Raw genomic sequence first — 25187 nt, 5'->3', positions numbered from 1 at the left:
AAACATGATGTCTTTCCAGAAATTATCATTTTTCATCTTGTGAGAAGCTGACATTACCTGAGCAATTATACTATCATTATGTTGTGTTTACTTAGTCCATTAGATTGTATATTATTCATTACATTATTACACAATGTATTTAATATAATTAGTAGAGACATCTAAAATATACGTGTTTTAGGATATGAATATTTAATTTGCATAGTTCTTCTTTCTAAAATATTTGGCTAATTCATCATGTTGGAACACACTTTTGAACATTGTGTTCTGCTATTATGTGTAACCATCTATGATGATTAACTGTAAGACCCCTTTTCCACCTGGTTATTATTAGATGATGATTTCCGGTAAACAATCTTTCCTATATTTGATTCAATGTGTACTTTTTCCGTGATTACTTGGCTTATTTCCTCTGTTTAGTCTTGCCTGCTTACACAAATAGCCACGCATACAAATGAAAGTATAATAATAGAATGTGTTGTATGTACGTAACACTGCTACTTAATAAAAGCAATAAAAATTAAACATATGCTATAACATTCACACATCTTTTGCTTTGTAACTAAATACTTTATTTCATATTTTGAGGATCATTGCTGTTCTTCAGTTGAAAAATACTGGTAGCCTAGATATTTCTTGACAGAAAATGGAAACAATACCTCCCCTAAAGTAATTTATACATTGACAACTACATTTAAAGGAATTTCTTTAAATGTAGAGTCCGGGTTCTGTGACACATAACATTTTAGTGGTAAACAAATATGCTGCCAATAGTGTTTGGGTCACTTTTAATAGTGACAGAGATTGAGAATACTTTTTAGGTCTTTTAACATGTTGAGTTCAAATTGAGTTTATGTGACTTCTTTGCAACTTATATGATTTCATTTGCTGCTAGGGCCTAACTAGCTAATTTGGCCAACCAACTGAAACTGAAGGAAAAGTTGTTAAGAGGAGCTCCAGTGGCGCAATCGGTTAGCGCACGGTACTTATATAGACTTTATTTATTGTTCCAAAAGCCCTTAAAATTCTGCCTTCCTCTCTGGACTCTGGTGGCCTGCCCCTAGACAGGCTGTCTGAACATGGCATTCAGTAGATGATGAACTCTTGATAGAGAAAGCGCTGGCCTCATTACTTTGTTCATGTGTGAGAGTACAGCCTAGATAAGTGACTGTAGAACCCCATCTGTTCACTTGAAATATCCCATAGGGAATATTAAATTCCCGCTAATCAATCTATACAATCTGCTCAATTATCCCATTTAAGGGAAGATGTCACCTGGACATCGGTATGAACACTGCACTTTAACAGCTTCCTGCTCTCCAACAGATTCAGTCAAAGGGATCTCAATTAAAGCCATTGGATAAATTTTAAATCCATATTAAAAAATTAAGGAGACAACAAAGTATAAGTAATAATGATAATCATAAATCAAAATAATAAAGAACAGTAAACATATAACTAGCTGGCATCTGATCAATCTATTCCTTCATTGCTTGGCTCTGCCCATGAAAATTATCCTCAATTCCCATGTTCTCTTCCTAACTTCCCCAAATATGAATTTATCCCCTGAATATGTGTATCCACAAAGACACATATAGTAACACACAATCTCAAAGAATCAGGAATGTTAGTCCAACCCCATCGTCTCTTTGACAGGAGACACTCTAATGTGTTACTATTTTCTTTAAGTATCTCTGAAGATGCACGAATCTCCCAATGGCTATGAAGTCTGAAGTACATACCTGTCTCCTTCACCTCTGATGAGAGACAAAGGGAGAGAGAATGAGTTTTAATAAGAACATAAACAAATGATGCAAAGATGCCAAAGAGGAAAGGGATTAAGACACTTTATTTGACAATACATTTATTTCAGTCAGCATTTATTGAGAAATATCCCTTTCAAGCCAAACAAGCTACACAATTTGTGGGACCAGTATAAAATAAAAAGGCAGTATCGGGCTTCCCTGGTGGTGCAGTGGTTGAGAGTCCGCCTGCCGATGCAGGGGACACGGGTTCGCGCCCCGGTCTGGGAAGATCCCACATGCCACGGAGTGGCTGGGCCCGTGGGCCATGGCCGCTGAGCCTGCGTGTCTGGAGCCTGTACTCCGCAACGGGAGAGGCCACAACAGTGAGAGGCCTGCATACCGCAAAAAAAAAAAAAAAAAAAAGCAGTATCTCTCCTTCAAAAATGAGTAGGATTTCAAGATGGCAACAACTGCACAGGTCACCTGCTCATGAAGCTGGCCCTGGTCCAGGTAAGGCTTTTGGTCATGGACACAAATACAAACACGTAAATCTTGCCTTCAAGCAAATGAGAAAAAAGCACAAAAACATAAAAATTACTGTTTGGAGTAGGAAGAGATGAGTGTATTTAGGAAGAACAGTTCAATTTGGGGCATAGAGAAGATCCATCAACTGGGTGATCCAGGGAAGCTCTTAAGAAAGAGGCATCTGAATTAGAGTTTGAAGGATCAGTAGTGATGAAGGAGTGGCCAAAAGCAGAAAGACATTGCTGGAAGATAGGGAAAAACAGATTTCCAAAGGGATGAGGATTCCTACCAGAACAAGCTGCTTTAACAAAATCATGCTTTGTTTATAGCTATGAGTCATGTTTAAACAAAAGCAGAAAGGGATTTTATGTGGAAGGTAAAATTAATGACGCCAGAGTTGGCTTTCCATTTCTTTAAGAGTCTGTTTTTGGTCCATGATTCCTGTGCCAAGCAGAGCTGATGTCCTGAACTCCTGGGGTCTTGGGTATCGACTCCTGTGGGAAAGGCAGAGTGGGAGACATGGGCAGAGAGGAGGTTCTGATTTGAGCTGTGGGGGAAAAGGGGATCTTGATCTCAAATAAGGGAAATCAGAGAGAAAGGGGAAAGGAAAAAAGAAAATAGAGGAAAGATGAATGAGTTGATAAGAAGTTGAAGAGCCAAAACAAAAGACTCACTTCTGTTTTTTAAATGATGAGTCAACTCTAACCAACATGACCAGGGAAATTATTACCATCAAACAGATTCATATCAGGAGGAAGGAGTATCCACCTAGTTGGGGATAAAATAAGGAAGTCAATCTATAAAGTACTCTCTATTCTACCACGGTTAATGCTTCTCATTTCACAATAGTGGCACCTCCCCAGAGCTTTCCTCTGTCTTTTCTAGGACTCTCATTTCAATTCCTCTTGAGTCTATGTCCCTGCTCTGCCCACTCCCTATCTCTTTCACCAAATCAATAGGTCCTTCTTTCTTTTCTCTTTAGTACCTCTAATCCTCTACTTGCATTTTCTTGAAATTTAACTGCTGTCATGCTCCATCCTTCTTTACTTGGATTCCCCCACCTGTATCCTCTTGTGCATAGCATCCTAGCCACTTCCTAAGCTCCTCACTCATTAGCCCTTGGTCTATGAGAAGACTACCACCTCTCAGCTGGGCCCCAGTTCTTTCTCACCCCAACGGATGATTAGGTCCTGGCCTCCTAGACTGCTGTGCTTCACTCGGCAACTCAGGCTGGCCGCCTCCACAGCCACCACGTACAGGGTTACTTGGAGATACCAAGTCCCATCATCATTGGGCAGGACATCACCTTGCCGAGTGCCTGGCTGCTTCTGCTCACCCCTCATCCACATCACCCACATGGGTTTTGGATGAAAGCCAGAGACGTGGCACATCAGCAACAGACGACCAGGACCAGGACTGGGGCCTTTGGACACCCAAGCCTCTGGCTTCACTAGAAAGGAGATGAGGAGAAGTGGAATTTAGGAGCGTACCCTAGGCCACAACTCAGTGACTTAGGGTCCCTTTGCAGTTTGAGCAATCACTCCTTTCTCTTTTCTAGGAAACAATTCTAAACCCATACTTTTCACCCTCTGGCTTATTATGTAATTCAAAAAGTTGATAAAGGGTAGAAAACTCAAATACAAGAGTTGAAACACTAGAAATAAGAGGGGAGAGAGAGTTGGGCTCACCTTGTTGTTGCAGTTCTGACTTCCCTGCTTCAAGGAGGCCTGCCAGAAAGCAAGGGTAGATGTCACTGAGAAGGCTCTGAATGATTTCTTTAATAAATTTGTAGTGGTTGAGCACCTTACAGACATTCTGAGCTCGACTCCCTGCTCCTGGAGATGGCTTCCAGGAATTTTCTTGGAAACTCAGGAAATCTGATCCTTGATATGCCCCATTTAAGAAGCTTTCTTAGGCCTTCCCAGGACAGCCAAATGATACCTAGAGCTCAAAGGGGTCTGTGGGTGGACAAGAAAGAGAGAATCAGTATGGAAAGAATTACAGGGAAAAAAAAACTTGCTGGGGTATCACATGGAAAACTAGAGATGGGGCAGGAAAAAAGAAGTAAATGTGTGGGAATAAAATGTTGAGATAATAAAGGTAGTTTAAAATAATGAAGGGGAAGAGCTAGATGGGAAGACTGTTAGAGAATCAGAAGATGGTCTGGAAGAGCAGACTGGGGAGTGGTTAGGTACAGGCTGAATCCTGTAAACACTCAGGCCAGGAAGAAAGGAAGGCAGAATCCTGGTTGGGAAAGGCTGACCAGGAGTGCTAGGCAGAAGATCAAGAAGAGACAACTATTCAAGGTCTAGAATATGAGGGTATTTTCAGGGGTGTGAGAGCTGTGTATATGGGGGTAGAAGAGGAGGATAGAGTGAGGATGGTGGTGAAGGGTGCAGCAGAGAAGAGAGTGACCAAAGGGGGACAAGTACAAGGTCAGGAAGTTTGGATGACGGTCAGGGTACATAAGCCATCTACCCTTTAGAAGATGGTCGGAGCCCTCCGGCAAATATGAGCTTGGAACAAAGAACTCACATTGAAACTGAAACTGACTGGCAAAGGCCGGCACTTCCCAAGGGAAACTATGGATGTACAACTGCAGGAACGCCTGGATGTCCTTCAGCTCCTCCTTGCTGAAGTTACACTGGGACCAAGGCCTCAGAAAGTGGATGGTGCCCAAGACACTGTCCCAGCCATGAGTCTGCACCTCACCCAGCCAGCCTGAGCCCTGGGTGTGTGTCCAGCTGCGATTGGCAAAGGAGGAGATCTGGAGCACATGGAAGGAGAGGGGCTCTTCTGCGGACGAATGACGGGGTCCTAAGACCTGTGGAGCTGAGAGAGGGAATGAAAGGACAGGAGAAGAGAGCCCCATAAAGGGGCTCTTTATGGATATGGTTAAACAGGTTGCACATATTCCCACACCCCCTCCCCCGGGCCAGCACCCTCACTCCAAAATCAGAGACATTAACTGAGACTATAGCCAAGGATACTTTGCCTGGAACTAGCCTGGCGGGCAGACTCCAAGGACATTCTGTAGGAGCGTTGCTCCCCCTTACCCTAGGTCCTCCCCAGAACTTCTCCATCCTTCAGTGCACAACCACAGGTATCTTTCCACCCTGGGATCAGCTTACCCACTGTGCTTGCCCCATGGCAGAGAAGTCCCTTGAAGAGCAGAGGCAGCAGCAGAAACATTGAAGCTCTGTTAGGTGAAGGATGCCTCTGCAGGCAAGCTGCCCTCGGAATCAGACACAGGTCCCCTCTCAACCCTCTTGCCCTCTCACCTGACTTCCTTTGGCACACCAACACACAAACCTCTCCCTCTGCCCACTTCCCTGCCGGAGAAACCTTACAGCCTCCGGCAGTCACAGGCCTCCCACACAGTCACTCATTTCTCCTCCATTTCTCACACTGTCCAGTCCAGATTTTCTTCCTGCTCTTGTCTGCAACTTCCTGACCCACCCAGTCCTGGCTCATGACGAAGGCTGCTGTCTGTGGTCTGGCTGGAAATTTTAGTGTCTTCTAGTCTTAGAGAAATCAAGTCCACACTTGGGTTCTCAATGTCCTCTTCTGTGAGAAGAAGTGATGGAAGGTGATCAGTGATGACCAGTGGCCTTTCCAGCAGTCTCCCCACCGCTCATCCCTCTGTGGTCTCCTCCTCCTGTCTGCTGCCTGGCTCCCTTTCCCCCTCTTCTTGGTCTTCCCTGTCTTCCTCTACTGACCCATTGTTTTCCCTCTGGAGTCCATACTCACTCCTCTCACTTGTCCTGCTTGTTCTCCCTGTCCCCCCTCAGTTCCCCTCTGTCCCTTCATTCTGCTCTTCTCAAAATCATTATCAGAAGACACTAGGCATTTTGAGTGTAGTGGTACAATCCACAGGCAAATGTCATAATCCATAATGGAAAATAAACAACAATGACAGTACAGGTTATCAGATAATCTATAGAAAATGCCCTTTTGCTCAGTTTCCCCACTCAGACCAGTTGTCACTGTTGTCACTGTTGAAGGGTCTATGACCCTTCCAGATTTAACCTGGAAGTGGTGAGCTGGCAGGCAGGTGGATTTCCATTCATGTTGTGTGAATAGGTCTGTGGGCAGTATACAGGGGTCTTGGATCCCCGCCCCTACACCAAATGAGTTGAGTGTGTCTACAGGTCAGTGGGCAAGCTTCACTCTGTGTATGAGGGGTGGGCAGGCAGCCTTCCCCTCACAGTTCATGGCCTGGGAGCACTGGTGTCCTGTTGGTGGTCACTGACTAGAGAGGAGTTCCACTGGAGGTGGGAAAGTGAATCTAGGGAACTGGAGTGTGCACGGGAGAGTTAATTACTGAGTTGAAAGTTTATTTTGGTTCCTTTCATTGATGTTTGCTGTGGCAGCCTCAAGGCAGTTGAAACACCATACCTTTGTTTGTGACATTAGTTAATGCCCACTGGGTGCCAAGAAATTTGCCAGACACTAAGGTTTCAGAGAGAAAATTTCTTTAGCGAAAACAAAACAAAACCCAATGTAAAACCTCTACTTTTATTATAGAGAAAGCTCACAGAATAGTGATCAGAATTGTTGAAAAAGATCCACACTCAGTCTCATCCTGCTATTGTTTCTGAATTCTAAAGACAAAAAAAAAAAAAAAAAAAAAAAAAAAAACCTCACAAAGTTTCAGATATATATACTGGCTACTTACAAAGAAGAGAATGACACAGGCTTCAGATATTTCATATGCAATACTGTAGGGAAATACTTCAGAACTCTGAGGTAATGAGATAATTCTAAATTTCTTCATTTGGGCAAATTTTCACTCTCCCATGAGGGCAAAATTAATCCATATTTGAACTCAAAAAGTCAAACAATATGCCACATAACTCCCTTTATGAAAAGAATTATCTGAGTAAAACCAAAAAATTGCTTCAATAAAGAACTCAAGAAATGATACTGGTATAAAATGATTTATAAAATATATAGTTGGGCTTCCCTGGTGGCGCAGTGGTTGAGAGTCCGCCTGCCGATGCAGGGGACACGGGTTCGTGCCCCAGTTGGGGAGGATCCCACATGCCACGCGGAGCGGCTGGGCCCGTGAGCCATGGCCGCTGAGCGTGCGCGTCCGGAGCCTGTGCTCCGCAACGGGAGAGGCCACAACAGTGAGAGGCCCGCGTACTACAAAAAAAAAAAAAAATATATATATATATATATATATATATATATATATATAGTTAACTCTAAATATGCATTTAAAATGAACTTGTAAAATTTAACACATCTGTTTAATATTTCAGAAAAAAATTAATAATAGTCAAAGAATTAAATTCCATATTAATTCATCAAAACCTGGGAAGGGAGATGAAAAGAAAGGAGAGAAATAAGGATTACTGTCAAATTCAAATCATATTATATAGACCATAAGAGCACAATATAAAATGGAGTCAATTAGAAAAATCATTTCAATTATGATGTTTATAGAAAGCTACCTTAAATCAAGGTGGCAGAGAGCACATTTAGTTCATACCTCTAAAACAATTAAAATGTTTAAAAATGTGTGCTAATAAAAGATGAATGAATCCATTATCATGCTGGAAAACAATGAAGGGATCCAACTGCTGAAGAGAAATTTTAAAGAAGCCCTTCAAAAATGAAAGCAGATGAAATGGCTTCAAAATCCACAGCCCAAATCATATGCAGAAGGAAAATAATACTAATAGAAGAGGATGCCTGCAAATACTATAAATATAAATGAAAACATACAAAATATGATGGTAATTAAGTAGATTATTTATTACCACTGGTTTTACTGAGTTTCAGGCTGCAAGACATTTTGTCATATGGCAATAACCCAAGAAATTCTCCATTAGCAGAGTGATATGTTTGCCTAGGGAGATATTCCAACTTGAAAACAGGCAGTGTATTTGCAGGAGAAGCAGATCAGGGACTAGGGCAACTAGACCTCCAATACCACCTCCTTTGTTCATGCTACAAACTGAAGAATCAGTTGCATCACCTGCACAAAAATGCAGAGGAGGCTTCCCGCTATCTATCTACCTTACGTTTGGTAGTGTATATATGTCCATGCCTCTCTTTTGCTTTGTCACAGCGGGAAGCAGCCGCAGAGCACAGGGAGATCAGCTCGGTGCTTTGTGACCGCCTGGAGGGGTGGGATGGGGAGGGTGGGAGGGAGGGAGATGCATGAGGGAAGCGATGTGGGAACAGATGTATATGTATGACTAATTCACTTTGTTATAAAGCAGAAACTAATTTAAAAAAATGCAGAGGAGGGCAAGGGTATATTTTGAGTAGCAGCCGCCTAATTCTACAGAAAGTTCAGGTAGATTTGAAACATTTATTTTCAACTTTATCTGAAAAAATTAAAGCATAGGATCCTAGGATCCTACCTCTTTTAGCTAAAGAATAATGAAGGGAGTATTTGCCTTACCACAAGGTAAAACATGCTAGAAAGTTAGTGCTAAAACAGGTGGAAGATGTGTAGAAACGTATCATAGGAGAAAAGTGGATTTTAGAGCTTAAGGACCAGAGAAAAGAAAAGAGACATAGCAGGAGATGCTGGTAAGACCTGATATGTGAGCCATACTGAAGAACAGTCTCATTTTTCTTGCAAGTGAAGGATTTTAAACATGAGAGTTTTGTGGTTAAAATGCCATTTAGGGAAATTCCCTAAATCCCAAGGAGATTCACTGGAGATTGTACCAGAGAGTGATGAGACTACGATGGATGATGACTTTAGTGATCTGGACAAAGGTAGTAGCAGTGAGAATGGAGAGGTGTGGAAATAACAAAAGATAGCTTGAAGGTCATCAGGAGTAATCAAACAAAGAAGTATGACCAGGAGGAGATAAAGTGGGGCCATTCAGGAAGGTACACAGCACACGCTTGGGAAGGATGGCATGGAGATGCACAGTTCAGATTGGGTCATGGTGGATTAAGGCTCCAGTGGGAGGTATTCAGGTGTTTCACGGCACATGGGTTGTTGCAAGGAGGTGTTATGGATAACACAGAACCTGCCAAGCACATGGTACCATAGAAAGAAGTGTAGACAACTGTAAATCTGTCCCGCTCTTTCAAATTATATTTTTAAGTTAAATTTAATAAATATTATCTGTGTCATAGAAAATGTTCAAATCTCTTGAATTTGTTTATTTATTCATTCTTTCCTTTGCTCATTAAATATTTATTGAGAACTTAGCTATATGCCAGGCATTTTACTAAGAGCTGAAAATATAATGGTAGAGCAAGAAAAGAGTAAGGATGAAGGGATATAGTCTTGTCCTGGTGGAGCTTAGTGTGAATACAGATGAATAGATAAGCACAGCTCTCATAAACAATGAATTTAGAAGTACACAGTGCTATGGTAAGAAATGATAAGAAAAATGGACGAAGTCAGGGAGATCAAGGGAGGATTCCCAGAAAGTGACAACACACCTGCATTCTGAGGGAAGAACAGGCATTAACCTGGGAAAGAGACCACAGTACATGCAAAGACCTAGTACATAGAGGGATTATATCCCATCTGAGAAACTAAAAGGCCACAATTCACATGTATTTCATAACACAAAATTTCTCAAATATCATTAAAATCCACTTCTCTGATTTAAATATCAATATATCTTTTCCTGAAAAATGGACAAAAAAAGTTGGATGTGATTATGCACTGAATCCCAGAGTGTACACTAGTAAACGTTGTACCATGTTTACATCTAGGTAACATATTCAGATGGCTCTTCTTCTGATAATCACTCATTGTAGTCTACAGCATCTGCAAGTCTCAAACTCAGTAATGAATGTGTCAGAGCTCCTTGTTCTATCAATTCACTGAAGTGCCAGACTCCTATGTGCTGGTCAGCCAACACTTTCAGAATAACAGCTTTTTATGTAATGTCTGGTTAACATAGGGACTTCTTCCCCCACCCCCACCATGTTAAGCAGATGTGAGCTAAAGCTTGAATACTTCACTTATGCTATACCCACCACCACTCAGGAGGCCTCCAAAGCTTTTTTTTTAATTGAAGTATAGTTCATTTACAACGTTGTGTTCATTTCTGCTGTACAACCAAAGCTCTTTTAAACATCCAGCTAGGTCTCTGTTGAAGTTTTTTGCTTCTGTGCATAACACCAAACCGCCTTAGGTAAGTGGGAATAATCAGAATGCATCCTAATACCATGAAGTCTAAGAGGTGCTGCACCAGTTCAGACCCCCTAATTTCTCTAGTATGGGGAACTTCCAGAATGGTGGGTTGACAAGCTTGGCTAACCTTCTCCCCCAAAACAATCATAAAACTGGACAATATTTTCAAAAACAACCATACTGAGTCTCTGGAAATGGATCAAAGTTATACAACAGATTGAGACGTGTTTACTCTAGAAAAACTCTTGAACCTGGAGTAAGCACAGCTGTGGTTATAACCCGGGCTGCTCCCATCTTTTTCCCATGCCCAGTACCTTCAATGCAGTTCTACTAGGGCAGGGAAAGCCATGAACATCAGAAGCTTCCCTGCTGAAGGCGGTTAACTTGATTTAGAAAAAAAAAAAGAGAGAGAGAGACAAAAGAAAAGGGACGGGACCTACAGCAGTGGGAGGGAGCTGTGAAGGAGGAAAGGTTTCCACACACTAGGAAGGCCCTTTGTGGGCGGAGACTGCGGGTGGTGGAGGGGGGAAGCTACAGAGCCACGGAGGAGAGCGCAGCAACAGGGGTGCGCAGGGCAAAGCGGAGAGATTCCCGCACAGAGGATCAGTGCTGACCAGCACTCACCAGCCAGAGAGGCTTGTCTGCTCACCCGCCGGGATCGGTGGGGGCTGGGAGCTGAAGTTCTGGCTTCGGAGGTCAGACCCCAAGGAGAGGACTGGGGTTGGTTGCGTGAACACAGCCTGAAGGAGGTTAGTGCACCACGGTTAGCCCGGGAGGGAGTCCAGGAAAATGTCTGGAGCTGCCTCTTTTTGTTTCCTGGTGCACGAGGAGAGGGGATTAAGAGCAGCACTTAAAGGATATCCAGAGACAGGCGCGAGCCGTGGCGATCAGCGCGGACCCCAGACACGGGCATGAGATGCTGAGACTGCTGCTACAGCCACCAAGAAGCCTGTGTGCAAGCACAGATCACTATCCACACCTCCACACCCAGGAGCCTGTGCAGCCCGCCACTGCCAGAGTCCCATGATCCAGGGACAATTGCCCCGGGAGAACACACGGCATGCCTCAGGCTGTTGCAACTTCACGCTGGCCTCTGCCGCTGCAGGCTCGACCCACATTCATACCCCTCCCTCCCACTGACCTGAGTGAGCCTGGGCCCCCGAATAAGCTGCTCCTTTAACCCCCTCCTGTCTGAGTGAAGAACAGACGCCCTCAAGCGACCTACATGCAGAGGCAGGGCCAAATCCAAAGCTGAATCCCAGGAGCTGTGGAACAAAGAAGAGAAAGGGAAATTTCTCCCAGCAGCTTCAGGAACAGCGGATTACATTTCCACAATCAACTTTATGTACCCTGCATCTGTGGAATACCTGAATAGACAACAAGTCATCCCAAATTGAGGAGGTAGACTTCGGGAGCAATGATATATATATTTTTTCCCCTTTTCTCTTTTTGTGAGTGTGTATGTGTACGCTTCTGTGTGTGATTTTGTCTGTATAGCTTTGCTTTTACCATTTGTAATAGGGTTCTGTCTGTCTGGTTTTTGTTTGTTTGTTTGTTTGTTTGTTTTTTAGTATCGTTCTTAGCACTTGTTATCATTGGTGAAATTGTTTTTTGGTTTGGTTGCTCTCTTCTTTCTTTCTTTTTTTAATTACTTAAAAAATTTAATAATTATTTTTTATTTTAATGACTTTTTATTTTACTTTACCTTCTTCTTTCTTTCTTTTTTTTTTCTCCCTTTTATTCAGAGCTGATCAGATGACAGGCTTTTGGTGCTCCAGCCAGATGTCAAGGCTGTGCCTCAGAGGTGGGAGAGCCAAGTTCAGGACGTTAGTCCACAAGAGACCTCCCAGCTCCACATAATATCAAACTGTGAAAATCTCCCAGAGATCTGCTTCTCAACGCCAAGACCCAGCTCCACTCAATCACCAGCAAGCTACAGTGCTGGACTCCCTATGACAAACAACTAGCAAGACAGGAACACAACACCAACCATTAGCAGAGAGGCTGCCTAAAATCATAATAAGTCCACAGACACCCCAATACACACCATCAGATGTGGACCTGCCCAACAGAAAGACAAGATCCAGCCTCATCCACCAGAACACAGGCACTAGTCCCCGCCACCAGGAAGCCTACACAACCCACTAACCGACCTTAGCCACTGGGGGCAGACACCAAAAACAACGGGAATTACGAACATGCAGCCGGCGAAAAGGAGACCATAACCAGAGTAAATTAAGAAAAATAAGAAGACAAAGAAATACACAGCAGATGAAGGAGCAAGGTAAAAGCCCACCAGACCTAACAAAAGAAGAGGAAATAGGCAGTCTACCTGAAAAAGAATTCAGAATAATGATAGTAACGATGATCCAAAATCTTGGAAATAGAATGGAGAAAATACAAGAAAAGTTTAACAAGGACTTAGAAGAGATAAAGAACAAACAAACAGTGATGAAAAACAAAATACATGAAATTTAAAATTCTCTAGAAGGGATCAATGGCAGAATAACTGAGTCGGAAGAATGGATAAGTCACCTTGAAGATAAAATAGTGGAAATAACTACTGCAGAGCAGAATAAAGAAAAAACAATGAAAAGAATTGAGGACAGTCTCAGAGACCTCTGGGACAACATTAAAGACACCAACATTCGAATTATAGGGGTCCCAGAAGAAGAAGACAAAAAGAAAGTGACTGAGAAAATATTTGAAGAGATTATACTTGAAACTTCTCTAATATGGGAAAGGAAATAGTTAATCAAGTCCAGGAAGAACAGAGCGGCCCATACAGGATAAATCCAAGGAGAAACATGCCAAGACACATATTAATCAAACTATCAATAATTAAATACAAAGAAAAATATTAAAAGCAGCAAGCGAAAAACAACAAATAACACACAAGGGAATCCCGATAAGGTTAATAGCTGATCTTCCAGCAGAAACTCTGCGAGCCAGAAGGGACTGGCAGGACATATTTAAAGTGATGAAGGGGAAAAACCTACAACCAAGATTACTCTACCCAGCAAAGATCTCATTCAGATTTGATGGAGAAATTAAAACTTTTACAGATGAGCAAAAGCGAAGGGAATTCAGCACCACCAAACCAACATTACAACAAATGTTAAAGGAACATCTCTAGGTAGGAAACACAAGAGAAGGTAAGACCTATAATGACAAACACAAAACAATTACGGAAATGGTAATAGGAACATACATATCGATAATTAAATTAAATGTAAATGGATTAAATGCTCCAACCAAAAGACATAGACTGGCTGAATGGACACATAAACAAGACCCGTATATGTGCAGTCTACAAGAGACCCACTTCAGACCTAGGGACACAAACAGACTGAAAGTGAGGGGATGGAAAAAGATATTCCATGCAAATGGAAATCAAAAGAGGCTGGAGTAGCAATTCTCATAGAAAAAATAGACTTTAAAACATAGACTATTACAAGAAACAAAGAAGGACACTACATAATGATCAAGGGATCAATCAAATAAGAAGATATAACAATTGTAAATATTTATACACCCAACATAGGAGAACCTCAGTACATAAGGCAAATACTAACAGCCATAAAAGGGAAATCAACAATAACACAATCATAGTAGGGGACTTTAACACCCCACTTTCACCAGTGAACAGATCATCCAAAATGAAAATAAATAAGGGAACACAAGACTTAAATGATACATTAAACAAGATGAACTTAATTGATATTTATAGGACATTCCATCCAACAACAAAAGAATACACTTTTATCTCAACTGCTCATGGAACATTCTCCAGGATAGATTATATCTTGGGTCACAAATCAAGCCTTGGTACATTTAAGAAAATTGAAATCATATCAAGTATCTTTTCCAACCACAACGCTATGAGACTAGATATCAATTACAGGAAAAAAATCTGTAAAAAATACAAACACATGGTGGCTAAACAATACATTACTTAATAACCAAGAGATCACTGAAGAAATCAAAGAGGAAATAAAAATATACCTGGAAACAAATGACAATGAAAACATGACGACCCAAAACCTATGGGATGCAGCAAATGCAGTTCTAAGAGGGAAGTTTATAGCAATACAATCCTACCTTAAGAAACAAGAAACATCTCAAATAAACAACCTAACTTTACACCTAAAGCAATTAGAGAAAGAAGAACAACAAAAAAAAAAACCCAAAGTTACCAGAAGGAAAGAAATCATAAAGATCAGATCAGCAATAAATGAAAAAGAAATGAAGGAAATGATAGCAAAGATCAATAAAGCTAAAAGCTGGTTCTTTGAAAAGATAAACAAAATTGATAAACCATTAGCCAGACTCATCAAGAAAAAAAGGGAGAAGACTCAAATCAATAGAATTACAAATGAAAAAGGAGAAGTTACAAGTGATACTGCAGAAATAAAAAGGATCCTGAAAGATTACTACAAGTAACTATATGCCAATAAAATGGACAACCTGGAAGAAATGGACAAATTCTTAGAAATGCACAACGTTCTGAGACTGAACCAGGAATAAACAGAAAATATGAACAGACCAATCACAAGCACTGAAATTGAAACGGTGATTAAAAATCTTCCAACAAAGAAAAGCCCAGGACAAAATGGCTTCGGAGGGGAATTCTATCAAACATTTAGATAACAGCTAACACCTATCCTTCTCAAACTCTTCCAAAATAGAGCAGAGGGAGGAACACTCCCAAACTCATTCTACGAGGCCACCATCACCCTGATACCAAAACCAGACAAAGATGTCACAAAGAAAGAAAACTACAGGCCAATATCACTGATGAATATAGATGCAAAAATCCTCAATAAAATACTAGCAAATAGGGGGCTTCCCTGGTGGCACAGTGGTTGAGAGTCCACCTGCTGATGCAGGGGACACGGGTTCGTGCCCCAGTCCGGGAAGATCCCACATGCCACAGAGTGGCTAGGCCTGTGAGCCATGGCCACTGAGCCTATGCGTATGGAGCCTGTGCTCCACAATTGGAGAGGCCACAACAGTGAAAGGCCCGCGTAGCACATAAAAATTAAAAAAAAATTAAAAAACAAACAACCCAATCCAAAAATGGGCAGAAGACTTAAATAGGCATTTCTCCAAAGAAGATATACAGACTGCCAACAAACACATGAAAGAATGCTCAACATCATTAATCATTAGAGAAATGCAAATCAAAACTACAATGAGATATCATCTCACACCAGTCAGAATGGCCATCATCAAGAAATCTAGAAACAATAAATACTGGAGAGGGTGTGGAGAAAAGGGAACACTCTTGCACTTCTGGTGGGAATGTGAATTGGTACAGCCACTATGGAGAACAGTATGGAGGTTCCTTAAAAAACTACAAATAGAACTACCATATGACCCAGCAATCCCACTACTAGGCATATACCCTGAGAAAACCATAATTCAAAAAGAGACATGTACCAAAATGTTCATTGCAGCTCTATTCACAATAGCCCGGAGATGGAAACAACCTATGTGTCCATCATAGGATGAATGGATAAAGAAGATGTGGCACATATATACAATGGAATATTACTCAGCCATAAAAAGAAATGAAACTGAGTTATTTGTAATGAGGCAGATAGACCTAGAGTCTGTCATACAGAGTGAAGTAAATTAGAAAGAGAAAGACAAATACCATATGCTAACACATATATGTGGAATTAAAAAAAAATGTCATGAAGAACCTAGGGGTAAAACAGGAATAAAGACACAGACCTACGTGAGAATGGACTTGAGGATATGGGGAGGGGGAAGGGTAAGCTGTGACAAAGCGAAAGAGAGGCATGGACATATATACACTACCAAACGTAAGGTAGATAGATAGTGGGAAGCAGCTGCAGAGCACAGGGAGATCAGCTCAGTGCTTTGTGACCGCCTGGAGGGGTGGGATGGGGAGGGTGGAAGGAAGGGAGATGCATGAGGGAAGGGATGTGGGAACAGATGTATATGTATGACTGATTCACTTTGTTATAAAGCAGAAACTAATAAAAATAAATAAATAAATAAATAAATAAATATGAAAAAAAAATACCAGAAAACAAAATCCAACCGCACATTAAAAGGATCATACACCATGATCAAGTGGGGTTTATCCCAGGGATGCCAGAATTCTTCCATATATGCAAAACAATCCATGTGATACACCATATTAACAAACTGAAGGAGGGAAACCTGATGATCATCTCAATAGATGCAGAGAAATCTTTTGACAAAATTCAACACCCATGCATGATAAAAGCCCTCCAGAAATAGGTATAGAGGGAAATTACCTCAACATAATAAAGGACATATATGACAAACCCACAGACAACATCGTTCTCAATGGTGAAAAACTGAATCCATTTCCACTAAGATCAGGAACAAGACAAGTTTGCCCACTCTCACCACTATTATTCAACATAGTTCTGGAAGTTTTTGTCACAGCAATCATAGAAGAAAAAGAAATAAAAGTAATCCAAATCGGAAAAGAAGAAGTAAAGCTGTCATTGTTTGCAGATGACATGATACTATACATAGAGAATCCTAATTATGCTACCAGAAAACTACTAGAGTTAATCAATGAATTTGGTAAAGTAGCAGGATACAAAATTAATGCACAGAAATCTCTTGCATTCCTATACACTAATGATGAAAAATATGAAAGTGAAATTAAGAAAACTCCCATTTACCATTGCAACAAAAAGAATAAAATATCTAGATATAAACCCACCTAAGGAGACAAAAGACGTGTATGCAGAAAATTATAAGACACTGATGAAAGACAGTAAAGATGACACAGATAGATGGAGAGATATACCATGTTCTTGGATTGGAAGAATCAACATTGTGAAAATGACTATACTACCCAAAGCAATCTACAGATTCAGTGCAACCCCTATCAAACTACCACTGGTATTTTTCACAGAACTAGAACAAAAAATTTCACAATTTGCATGGAAACACAAAAGACCCCGAATAGCCAAAGCAATCTTGAAAAAGATAAACAGAGCTGGAGGAATCAGGCTCCCTGACATTAGACTATACTACAAAGCTCCGGTAATCAAGACAGTATGGAACTGGCCCCAAAACAGAAATATAGATCAATGGAACAGGATAGAAAGCCCAGAGATAAACCCACGCACATATGGTCATCTTATCTTTGATAAAGGAGGCAAGACTATACAGTGGAGAAAAGACAGCTCTTCAATAAGTGGTGCTGGGAAAACTGGACAGCTACATGTAAAAGAATGAAATTAGAACACTCCCTAACACCATACACAAAAATAAACTCAAAATGGATTAAAGACCTAAATATAAGGCCAGTCACTGTCAAACTCTTAGAGGAAAACATAGGCAGAACACACTATGACTTAAATCACAGCAAGATCCTTTTTGACCCAGCTCCTTGTGAAATGGAAATAAAAAAATAAATAAACAAATGGGACCTAATGAAACTTAAAAGCTTTTGCCCAACAAAGGAAACCATAAACAAGATGAAAAGAAAACCCTCAGAATGGGAGAAAATATTTGCAAATGAAGCAACTGACAAAGGATTAATCTCCAAAATTTACAAACAGCTCATGCAGCTCAATATCAAAAAACAAGCAACCCAATCCAAAAATGGGCAGAAGACATAAATAGACATTTCTCCAAAGAAGATATACAGATTGCCAACAAACACATGAAAGAAATCTCAACATCATTTATCATTAGAGAAATGCAAATCAAAACTACAATGACATATCCTCTCACACCAGTCAGAATGGCCATCATCAAAAAATCTACAATAAATGCTGGAGGGTGTGTGGAGAAAAGCAAATCCTCTTGCACTGTTGGTGGGAATGTATACAGCCACTATGGAGAACAGTATGGAGGTTCCTTAAAAAACTAAAAATAGAACTACCATAAGACCCAGCAATCCCACTACTGGGCATATACCCTGAGAAAACCATAATTCAAAAATAGTCATGTACCACAATGATCATTGCAGCTCTATTTACAATAGCCAGGACATGGAAACAACCTAAGTGTCCTTCATCAGATGAATGGATAAAGAAGATGTGGCACATATATACAATGGAATATTACTCACCCATAAAAAGAAACGAAATTGAGTCATTTGTAGTGAGGTGGATGGACATAGAGTCTGTCATACAGAGTGAAGTAAGTCAGAAAGGAAAAAACAAATACCGTATACTAACACATATATATGGAATCTTAAAAAAAAAATGGTCATGAAGAACCTAGGGGCAAAAAGGGAATAAAGACGCAGACCTACTAGAGAATGGACTTGAGGATACAGGGAGAGGGAAGTGTAAGCTGGGACAAAGTGAGAGAGTGGCATGGACATATATACACTACCCAATGTAAAATAGACAGCTAGTGAGAAGCAGCCGCATGGCACAGGGAGATCAGCTCAGTGCTTTGTGACCACCTATGGGGGGTGGGATAGGGAAGGTGGGAGGGAGGGAGATGCAAGAGGGAAGAGATAAGGGGATATATGTGTATGTATAGCTGATTCACTTTGTTATAAAGCAGAAACTAACACATCATTGTAAAGCAATTATACTCCAATAAAGATGTTAAAATAAATGAATAAATGAAAATTAATAAATAAATAAGACAATTGACATACTCACATTTTTTAATATACCAACAGAAAAATATGTATAGTTTTTAAGTACACATGAAACATTTATTCAGATAAATGTATAAAGAATTGCGGTATATCCATACAATGGAATATTATTCAGCCTTTACAAAGAAGGAGATCCTGCAATATGCAACAACATGAATAAATCCTGGAAGACATTATGCTTAGTGAGAGAAGCTAATTACAGAAGGACAAATGTTGCATGATTCCACTTATATGAAGTATCTAAAATAGTCAAATCCATAGAAGCAGAGAATCAGATGCTAGTTGCCAGGGACAGAAGGAGGGAGAAATGGGAAATTGTCTCCTAATGGATATATAAAGTTTCTGTTATGCAAGATGAATAAGTTCTAGAGATCTGCTGTATAATATAGTACTTATAGTTAACAGTATGGTATTGTGCACTTTATGCTAAGAGGATAGATCTCATGTTAAGTGTTCTTACCAAACAAAAACACACACAGAGCAACACAGGAAATATTTGGAGGTGAAGGATATATTTAGTACCCTGGCTGTGGTGATGGTATCATGGATGCATGGATGCATGTCCAAGCTCATCAAGATGTCTACTTTAAATTTGTGCAGTTTTTTGTACATCAGTTATACCTCAATAATGCTAAAAAGATGACATGTCCCTTAGAGGACATTTGGAAATGTCTGAAGATATTGATATGTTGGTTATTATAACTGGGGAGGTGTTACTGGCATCTAGTGAGTAGAGGTCAGTGATGCTGCTAAAAATCCTACAATGCAGTGGACAACACTCCATAACAAAGATTTATCCAGCCCAAAGTGTCAATACTGCAAAACTTGAGAAATTTTTAGATGAGGGGTTCTTAAAATTAAATGTGCATCCAAATAACCTAAAAGGCTTATTAAAACACAGCATTCTAGTTCCCATTCCAGGATTTCCTGATTCAATAGGTCTAGGGCAGGGCCTGAAAATGTCTTTGTGTAACAAGCTCACAGTTACTGCTGCTGCTGCTGATTCATAGTCCACACTCCAAGAAACATACTAATCAAGGCTCTGGCCTGTAGCTGAGGGTGCAGTGAAGCATAGAAAAGCATGTCTACCCTATAAGATGAGTTGGAGTTTAATGCATCCTGGAGAAATAACCAGCTGTGCCAATGCAGAGGAGAAAAAACTATGTTTTCAGTCATTTCCTACCCTGCCCAAATTCTAAAGTCAATATTGTCCTAAAATGTCCAGGTGGCAGAACGGCTTCCAGTACCACTGGCTTCTCCAAAACTTCCGCTTACTCTGACTTCCCTTTCTAAGTCCTACAAAAAATATACTCAAATTCTCACCCTCTGCTGTTTTAATTAAAATGAGTTTGGATTTCTTAAAATGGAGTTTCTATAAAACTATGGAATAAGCAAAAGAATGAATAAGTGTAAATAAAGTCAAAGATATAACTGAATTGATAAAGCACAGATATCAAAGATTCTGGGAACAAGAACAGCCCTCTTGACTCATTTCTTTGAATATTTAACAATCCACCTGCACTATTACCCCTCACCCATCCTGCCTTTCATTCATTCTCACTGAAATATGAGGAACAAGATCCTTTATGGATGAGTTTTTATAGGTAAACTATAGTTACAGTATGGGCACAAGTGGTTTTCTCCAGAGGAGTTGAGGGCAGAAACAAGAAGAGCATGATATTTTTTTCTATGTGAGAATATTTTAGTAAGAGGAAAATCTAGAATATCAGAAGAGGAAAAAAGAAGAAAGGAGATGATTTTGGAAAAAAGACCATTAATGTGGTAGTTATATCAACTCACATTATTTTACTAAACAAATACATATGCAAGTAAGAGATCTTGCCTGGGATCCACCTAGAGCTAGCCCTTCTCTCAAGGAACTTATAAGTAGAAGGAAATGAAAAACAAAAAGAACTGCAATGTTGTGGGTACAAAATAAAGTGGACCTCAGCATAACACCAGTCGAGGGAGGGTTACTTCCACTGTAGCACTATGGAAGACTTCCTGGAGAAAGAGGCTGCTCAGCTGATGCTCACAGTTAGAAAATCATCCCAGCAGAGACAGAGAAATTATGTTAAAAATACTCAGCATCTCTGCAAATACAATTATCTCAACATAATTATAGTTAGCTCACTTTGACAAATGATATTTCAGTAGAAGGAGAAAAAAAAGTTGTAAAGCAAGAAGCCAAAAGGATGTCACTGTTAAGTCATGCACCTCATTTCATTTATTCCAAGGTACATTCTTTCTCACGTCTCACATCCAAGAAATCTGAGAGGATCCTACTACTGATATTGTCTCATAATAAATGTACAATTTTTAATTTTTTCTGCTAGTATATAAATTATGATTTATCTTACAACCTATAGGAACTCTGATTTGATCAAATCTGATGATTATTTGATGGAAGATGATGAGATTGACTCCTGGGCTGACAGCTTGAGCTTCTGGGCTCCTGGATACTTATTCCAAATGGAAAAGGAGACATGGTGAGGGCTCACAAGATAGTCTGATATAACCTGTTAAGAACACAAGCAGTCAGGCAGAGAAGGACATATATCGTATGATATCACTTATGTGTGGAATCTAAATAAATGGTACAAATAAACTTATTTACAAAACAGAAATAGAGTTACAGATGTAGACAACAATATTGTGGTTACTAGGGGGAAAGGGAGGGAGGGATAAATTGGGAGACTGAGATTGACATATACACACTATTATATATAAAATAAGGACGTACTATATACCACAGGAAATTCTACACAATATTCTGTAATGACCTACATGGGAAAAGGATCAAAAAAAGAGTGGATATATATATATATCCATATATATATAGATAGATATAGATATAGATATATGACAGATTCACTTTGCTGTACAGCAGAAAGTAAAACAACATTGTAAATCAACTATACTCCAATAAAATTTTTTTAAATAAAATAAAATTTAAAAAAAGAACATGAGCAAAAAAAATCTCTCTACATAAGAGATATTTGTACACCCATGTTCGTAGCAGCATTATTCACAATAGCCAAAAGGTGGAATCAACCCAAATTCACATTGGCAGATGAATGGATAACAAAATGTGTTATACAGTCTTAAAAAGGAAAGAAATTCTAATACATACCACTACATGAATGAATTATAAGGACATTATGCTAAGTGGAATAACCAGTCACAGAAGGACAAATAGTGATGATTCCACTTAAATGAGGTACCTAGAGTAATCAGATTCATATAGACAGAAAGTAGCATGGTGGTTGCCAGGGACTAGGGGAGCAAGGAATGGGGAATGTGGTTTAATGGGCAGAGTTTTAGTTTACAAGATAAAATAAGTTCTAGAGATGGGTTGCACAAAATGTGAATGTACTTAATACTACTAAACTGTACGTTTAAAAATGGCTAATGCAGTAAGTTTTTAAGTCATGTAGATTTTACCACAATTTTTTAAAAATAGATTTATCAGGATTTCCCTGGTGGTGCAGTGTATAAGACTCTGTGCTCCCAATGCAGCAGGCCTGGGTTCGATCCCTAGTCAGGGAACTGGATCCCACACGCATGCCACAACTAAGAGTTTGTATGTCACAACTAAGGAGCCCATGAGCCACAACTGGGGAGCCCACCTGCCTCAATTAAGGAATCCACGTGCTGCAACTAAGGAGCCCACCTGCTGCAACTAAGACCCGGCACAACCAAATAAATAAATAAATATTTTTTTAAAATAGATTTACCTAAAGATGGGAGTGGGGAAGAAAGGGGAAAGGGTCTCCTGGAAATACTGAGGCTAAAATATGTAATAGATAAAATGGAGGGTAAGAGTGAGAGGATGGACAAAAAAGAAAGATTACAAAGGAAAACTCACCAGCGCCTCAAAAACCATAATGCAAGACATATCAAGGAGGGCACTAATATTGCCAAAAATATCAAGCTGACAGAGGTACGGTGACCTGACAATTGGGAGAGGACACAGGGATGTCACTTCAAACTCATTCTCTAGTTCTCCTGGCTTTGTTACCCACCTGAGTGTCAGCACCACCACTACCTGCTTCTGATGCATAGGCATCTGTGATTCTCTCTCTCATATTCCTGGATATCATATATTTACAGCCACCCTTTGTCTCTCCCTCTTACCCCATCCCACCCAGTCTATAAGTCCTTCTTTCTTATCTCTTCTATACCTTAGATCATCTATTTTCATTCCTCTTGGAACTGTAGTCCCAGGAATAAATCTCAACCTCTGTCTCTCTGTCTCTTTTTCTCTCTCTCCTTCCCTCTCTCCATTCCTTTCTCCCCCCGTCCCTCCCTATCTGATCCATCAAATCCCTCCATATTCCCAGTCCCTTTCTCTGTGCTTGAGGACCATCTCCTCCCATTCCCAGCTGGGCCCCAGTCCTTACTCACCCCAGTAGAGGATGATGTCCTGGTGTCCTAGACTGCTGTGCTTCACTCGGCAACTCAGGCCAGTCTCCTCCCCAGCCATCACATCCAGGGTTACTCGGAGATACCATGTCCCATCAGCATTGGGCACAATATCACCTTGCTGAGTGCCAGGCTGCTTCTGCTCGCCCCTCATCCACATCACCCACACGGGTTTTGGGTAGAATCCTGAGACATGGCACACCAGCAGCACATGGCCAGGCCCAGGACTGGGGTCACTGGACAGCCAGGCCTCGGGCTTCACTGGGGCAGGAAGAGGCAGGGAGAATGTCAGAATGTGACTCTGATCTAGAGCATAGGCATTCAGAAACCCACAAGTTTGGACAGTGACCTCTTCTACTCCTATGGGAACCAAATCATTTATTGATTAAGCCCCTCTCTCCTTAGGTACCTCCTACTGTTGAATTCAAAGAAGGTGGCAGGACGTGAAATAGAAAAGTCTTGTGAAGAGAAAAGAACTAACCTTGCCTCTGTAGTTCGGCCTTCCCTGCATCGAGGACACCAAGGAGATACCGAGGGCAGGTTTCTGAGAGGAGCGTCTCTATGATACCCCAGATGCCTTGGTACTGAGTAACGAGTGCACAGAACTGCTGTGCCCTGCTGCCTCCTTCTGGGGCAGGTGCACATGAATGATTCTTAATGCTCATGAAATCCAGTCCTCCTAAAGCTCCCCTCAAAAAGCTTCCTATGGACTTCCCAGAATGCAGCTCACAGCCTGCTATGCCCTGGATCACAAAGGGGTCTGGATACAAGGAAAACAGGGACAAAGTTACTAAAAAGCAAACAAGAAAGAAAGGTACGGGGAAAGGACATGGGGCTTTGGATTTGGGGGGTGGGAGAAAGGTCTGAGATATGAGATGACTCAAAAACCAATTGCAGTATTCAGAGCCTTTTCAGAAAGAAGAGGATTGGGGAGAGGTATGCACGTCGTAAATGGTGGGGATGACCTGATGTAAGGCTGTAGGGTGGGCATGAGGGGAGAAGGGGAGCAGCATGTGATGGAATCAGGAGTACAGCATTCCAGGGTGAAGGGGAGAGTTACATTGAAAGAAGGAATCAGGCAGGAGATGCTTGAGGAGATGGATTGGAGGAGGAGGAAGTCACATTTCAGTTCACTCAGGCACAGAATGGAGAAGTGAGGGCCTTGTCCTTGGGGTTAGAGAGAAGCCAGTTATGCACAAACAAACCAGGAGACGGTTACAAAGGGGGACCTTCATTTATCACACAGGAGTGCAAGAAACAGGAAGAATCTGGGATACTTGGTGGAGGTGTGGAGTCAGAGTTGGAGACTACTCTGGAGAAGTGTGTGCATGCAGATGGGTAAAGTGGGAGGGCGGGACCAAGATCCAAGAGAGTAATAGCCTTAACCAGGAGAGAGAAAAACCATTGAGAATATCCCCGGAGCAGAGGACCGTACTCACATTCAACCTGGAATTTACTGACATAGTCCTGCACTTTCGTGGTGAATCCAATGAAGTAGGCTCGGAATAGGTCCTCCAGCTCAATCATATCCTCATCACTGAAGTTGCCCTTGGACCAGGGCTTCAGGAAAATGGCAGTGCCCGAGTCACTGTCCCAGCGATGAATCTGAAAATCACCCAACCAGCCTGAGGCTTGATTTTGTGCCCAGGTGCTCTTGGCAAAGGTCAAAATCTGGACAACATGGTAAGAGGTTGGCCCCTGGAAGGCTGTGGGTGGTGGAAGGATA

At 40.9% G+C, this 25187-nt stretch overlaps 2 protein-coding genes across 5 annotated transcripts in view; both read right to left on the bottom strand.

The window, feature by feature from the left end:
• Positions 1-1812: 1812 nt before the first annotated feature.
• Positions 1813-5462, bottom strand: CD1E (CD1e molecule; the record flags this gene model as incomplete). The annotated part of the gene is given in 9 exon segments (XM_082613446.1): positions 1813-2817; positions 2945-3012; positions 3016-3038; positions 3442-3720; positions 3959-4181; positions 4185-4211; positions 4215-4228; positions 4806-5102; positions 5402-5462. Coding segments are annotated over 9 exon segments (1197 nt in total). The 3' UTR covers positions 1813-2612.
• Positions 5463-5588: 126 nt separating this feature from the next.
• LOC309799845 (T-cell surface glycoprotein CD1b-1-like) overlaps positions 5589-25187 on the bottom strand; it is a 90261-nt gene continuing 70662 nt past the window's right edge. For 2 of the 4 annotated variants that reach the window (XM_082613448.1, XM_082613450.1), the window contains 5 exons: positions 24901-25167; positions 23943-24221; positions 23444-23722; positions 22905-22989; positions 20885-21555 (listed from right to left, as the gene is read on the bottom strand). In XM_082613448.1, the coding sequence (XP_082469574.1) occupies positions 21534-21555; positions 22905-22989; positions 23444-23722; positions 23943-24221; positions 24901-25167 (932 nt within the window). In that variant the 3' untranslated portion in view covers positions 20885-21533. Of the gene's footprint in view, positions 5838-20884; positions 21556-22904; positions 22990-23443; positions 23723-23942; positions 24222-24900; positions 25168-25187 lie in introns of those variants that run through there. The other 2 variants (XM_082613447.1, XM_082613449.1) reach the window with 2 other exon arrangements.

The sequence above is a fragment of the Mesoplodon mirus genome (assembly GCF_964341445.2).
Source record: "Mesoplodon mirus genome assembly, chromosome: 3".
NCBI lineage: Eukaryota > Metazoa > Chordata > Mammalia > Artiodactyla > Ziphiidae > Mesoplodon > Mesoplodon mirus.
Note: the sequence above shows the minus strand (reverse complement) of the source record. Positions and strands in the feature narration are given on the sequence as shown.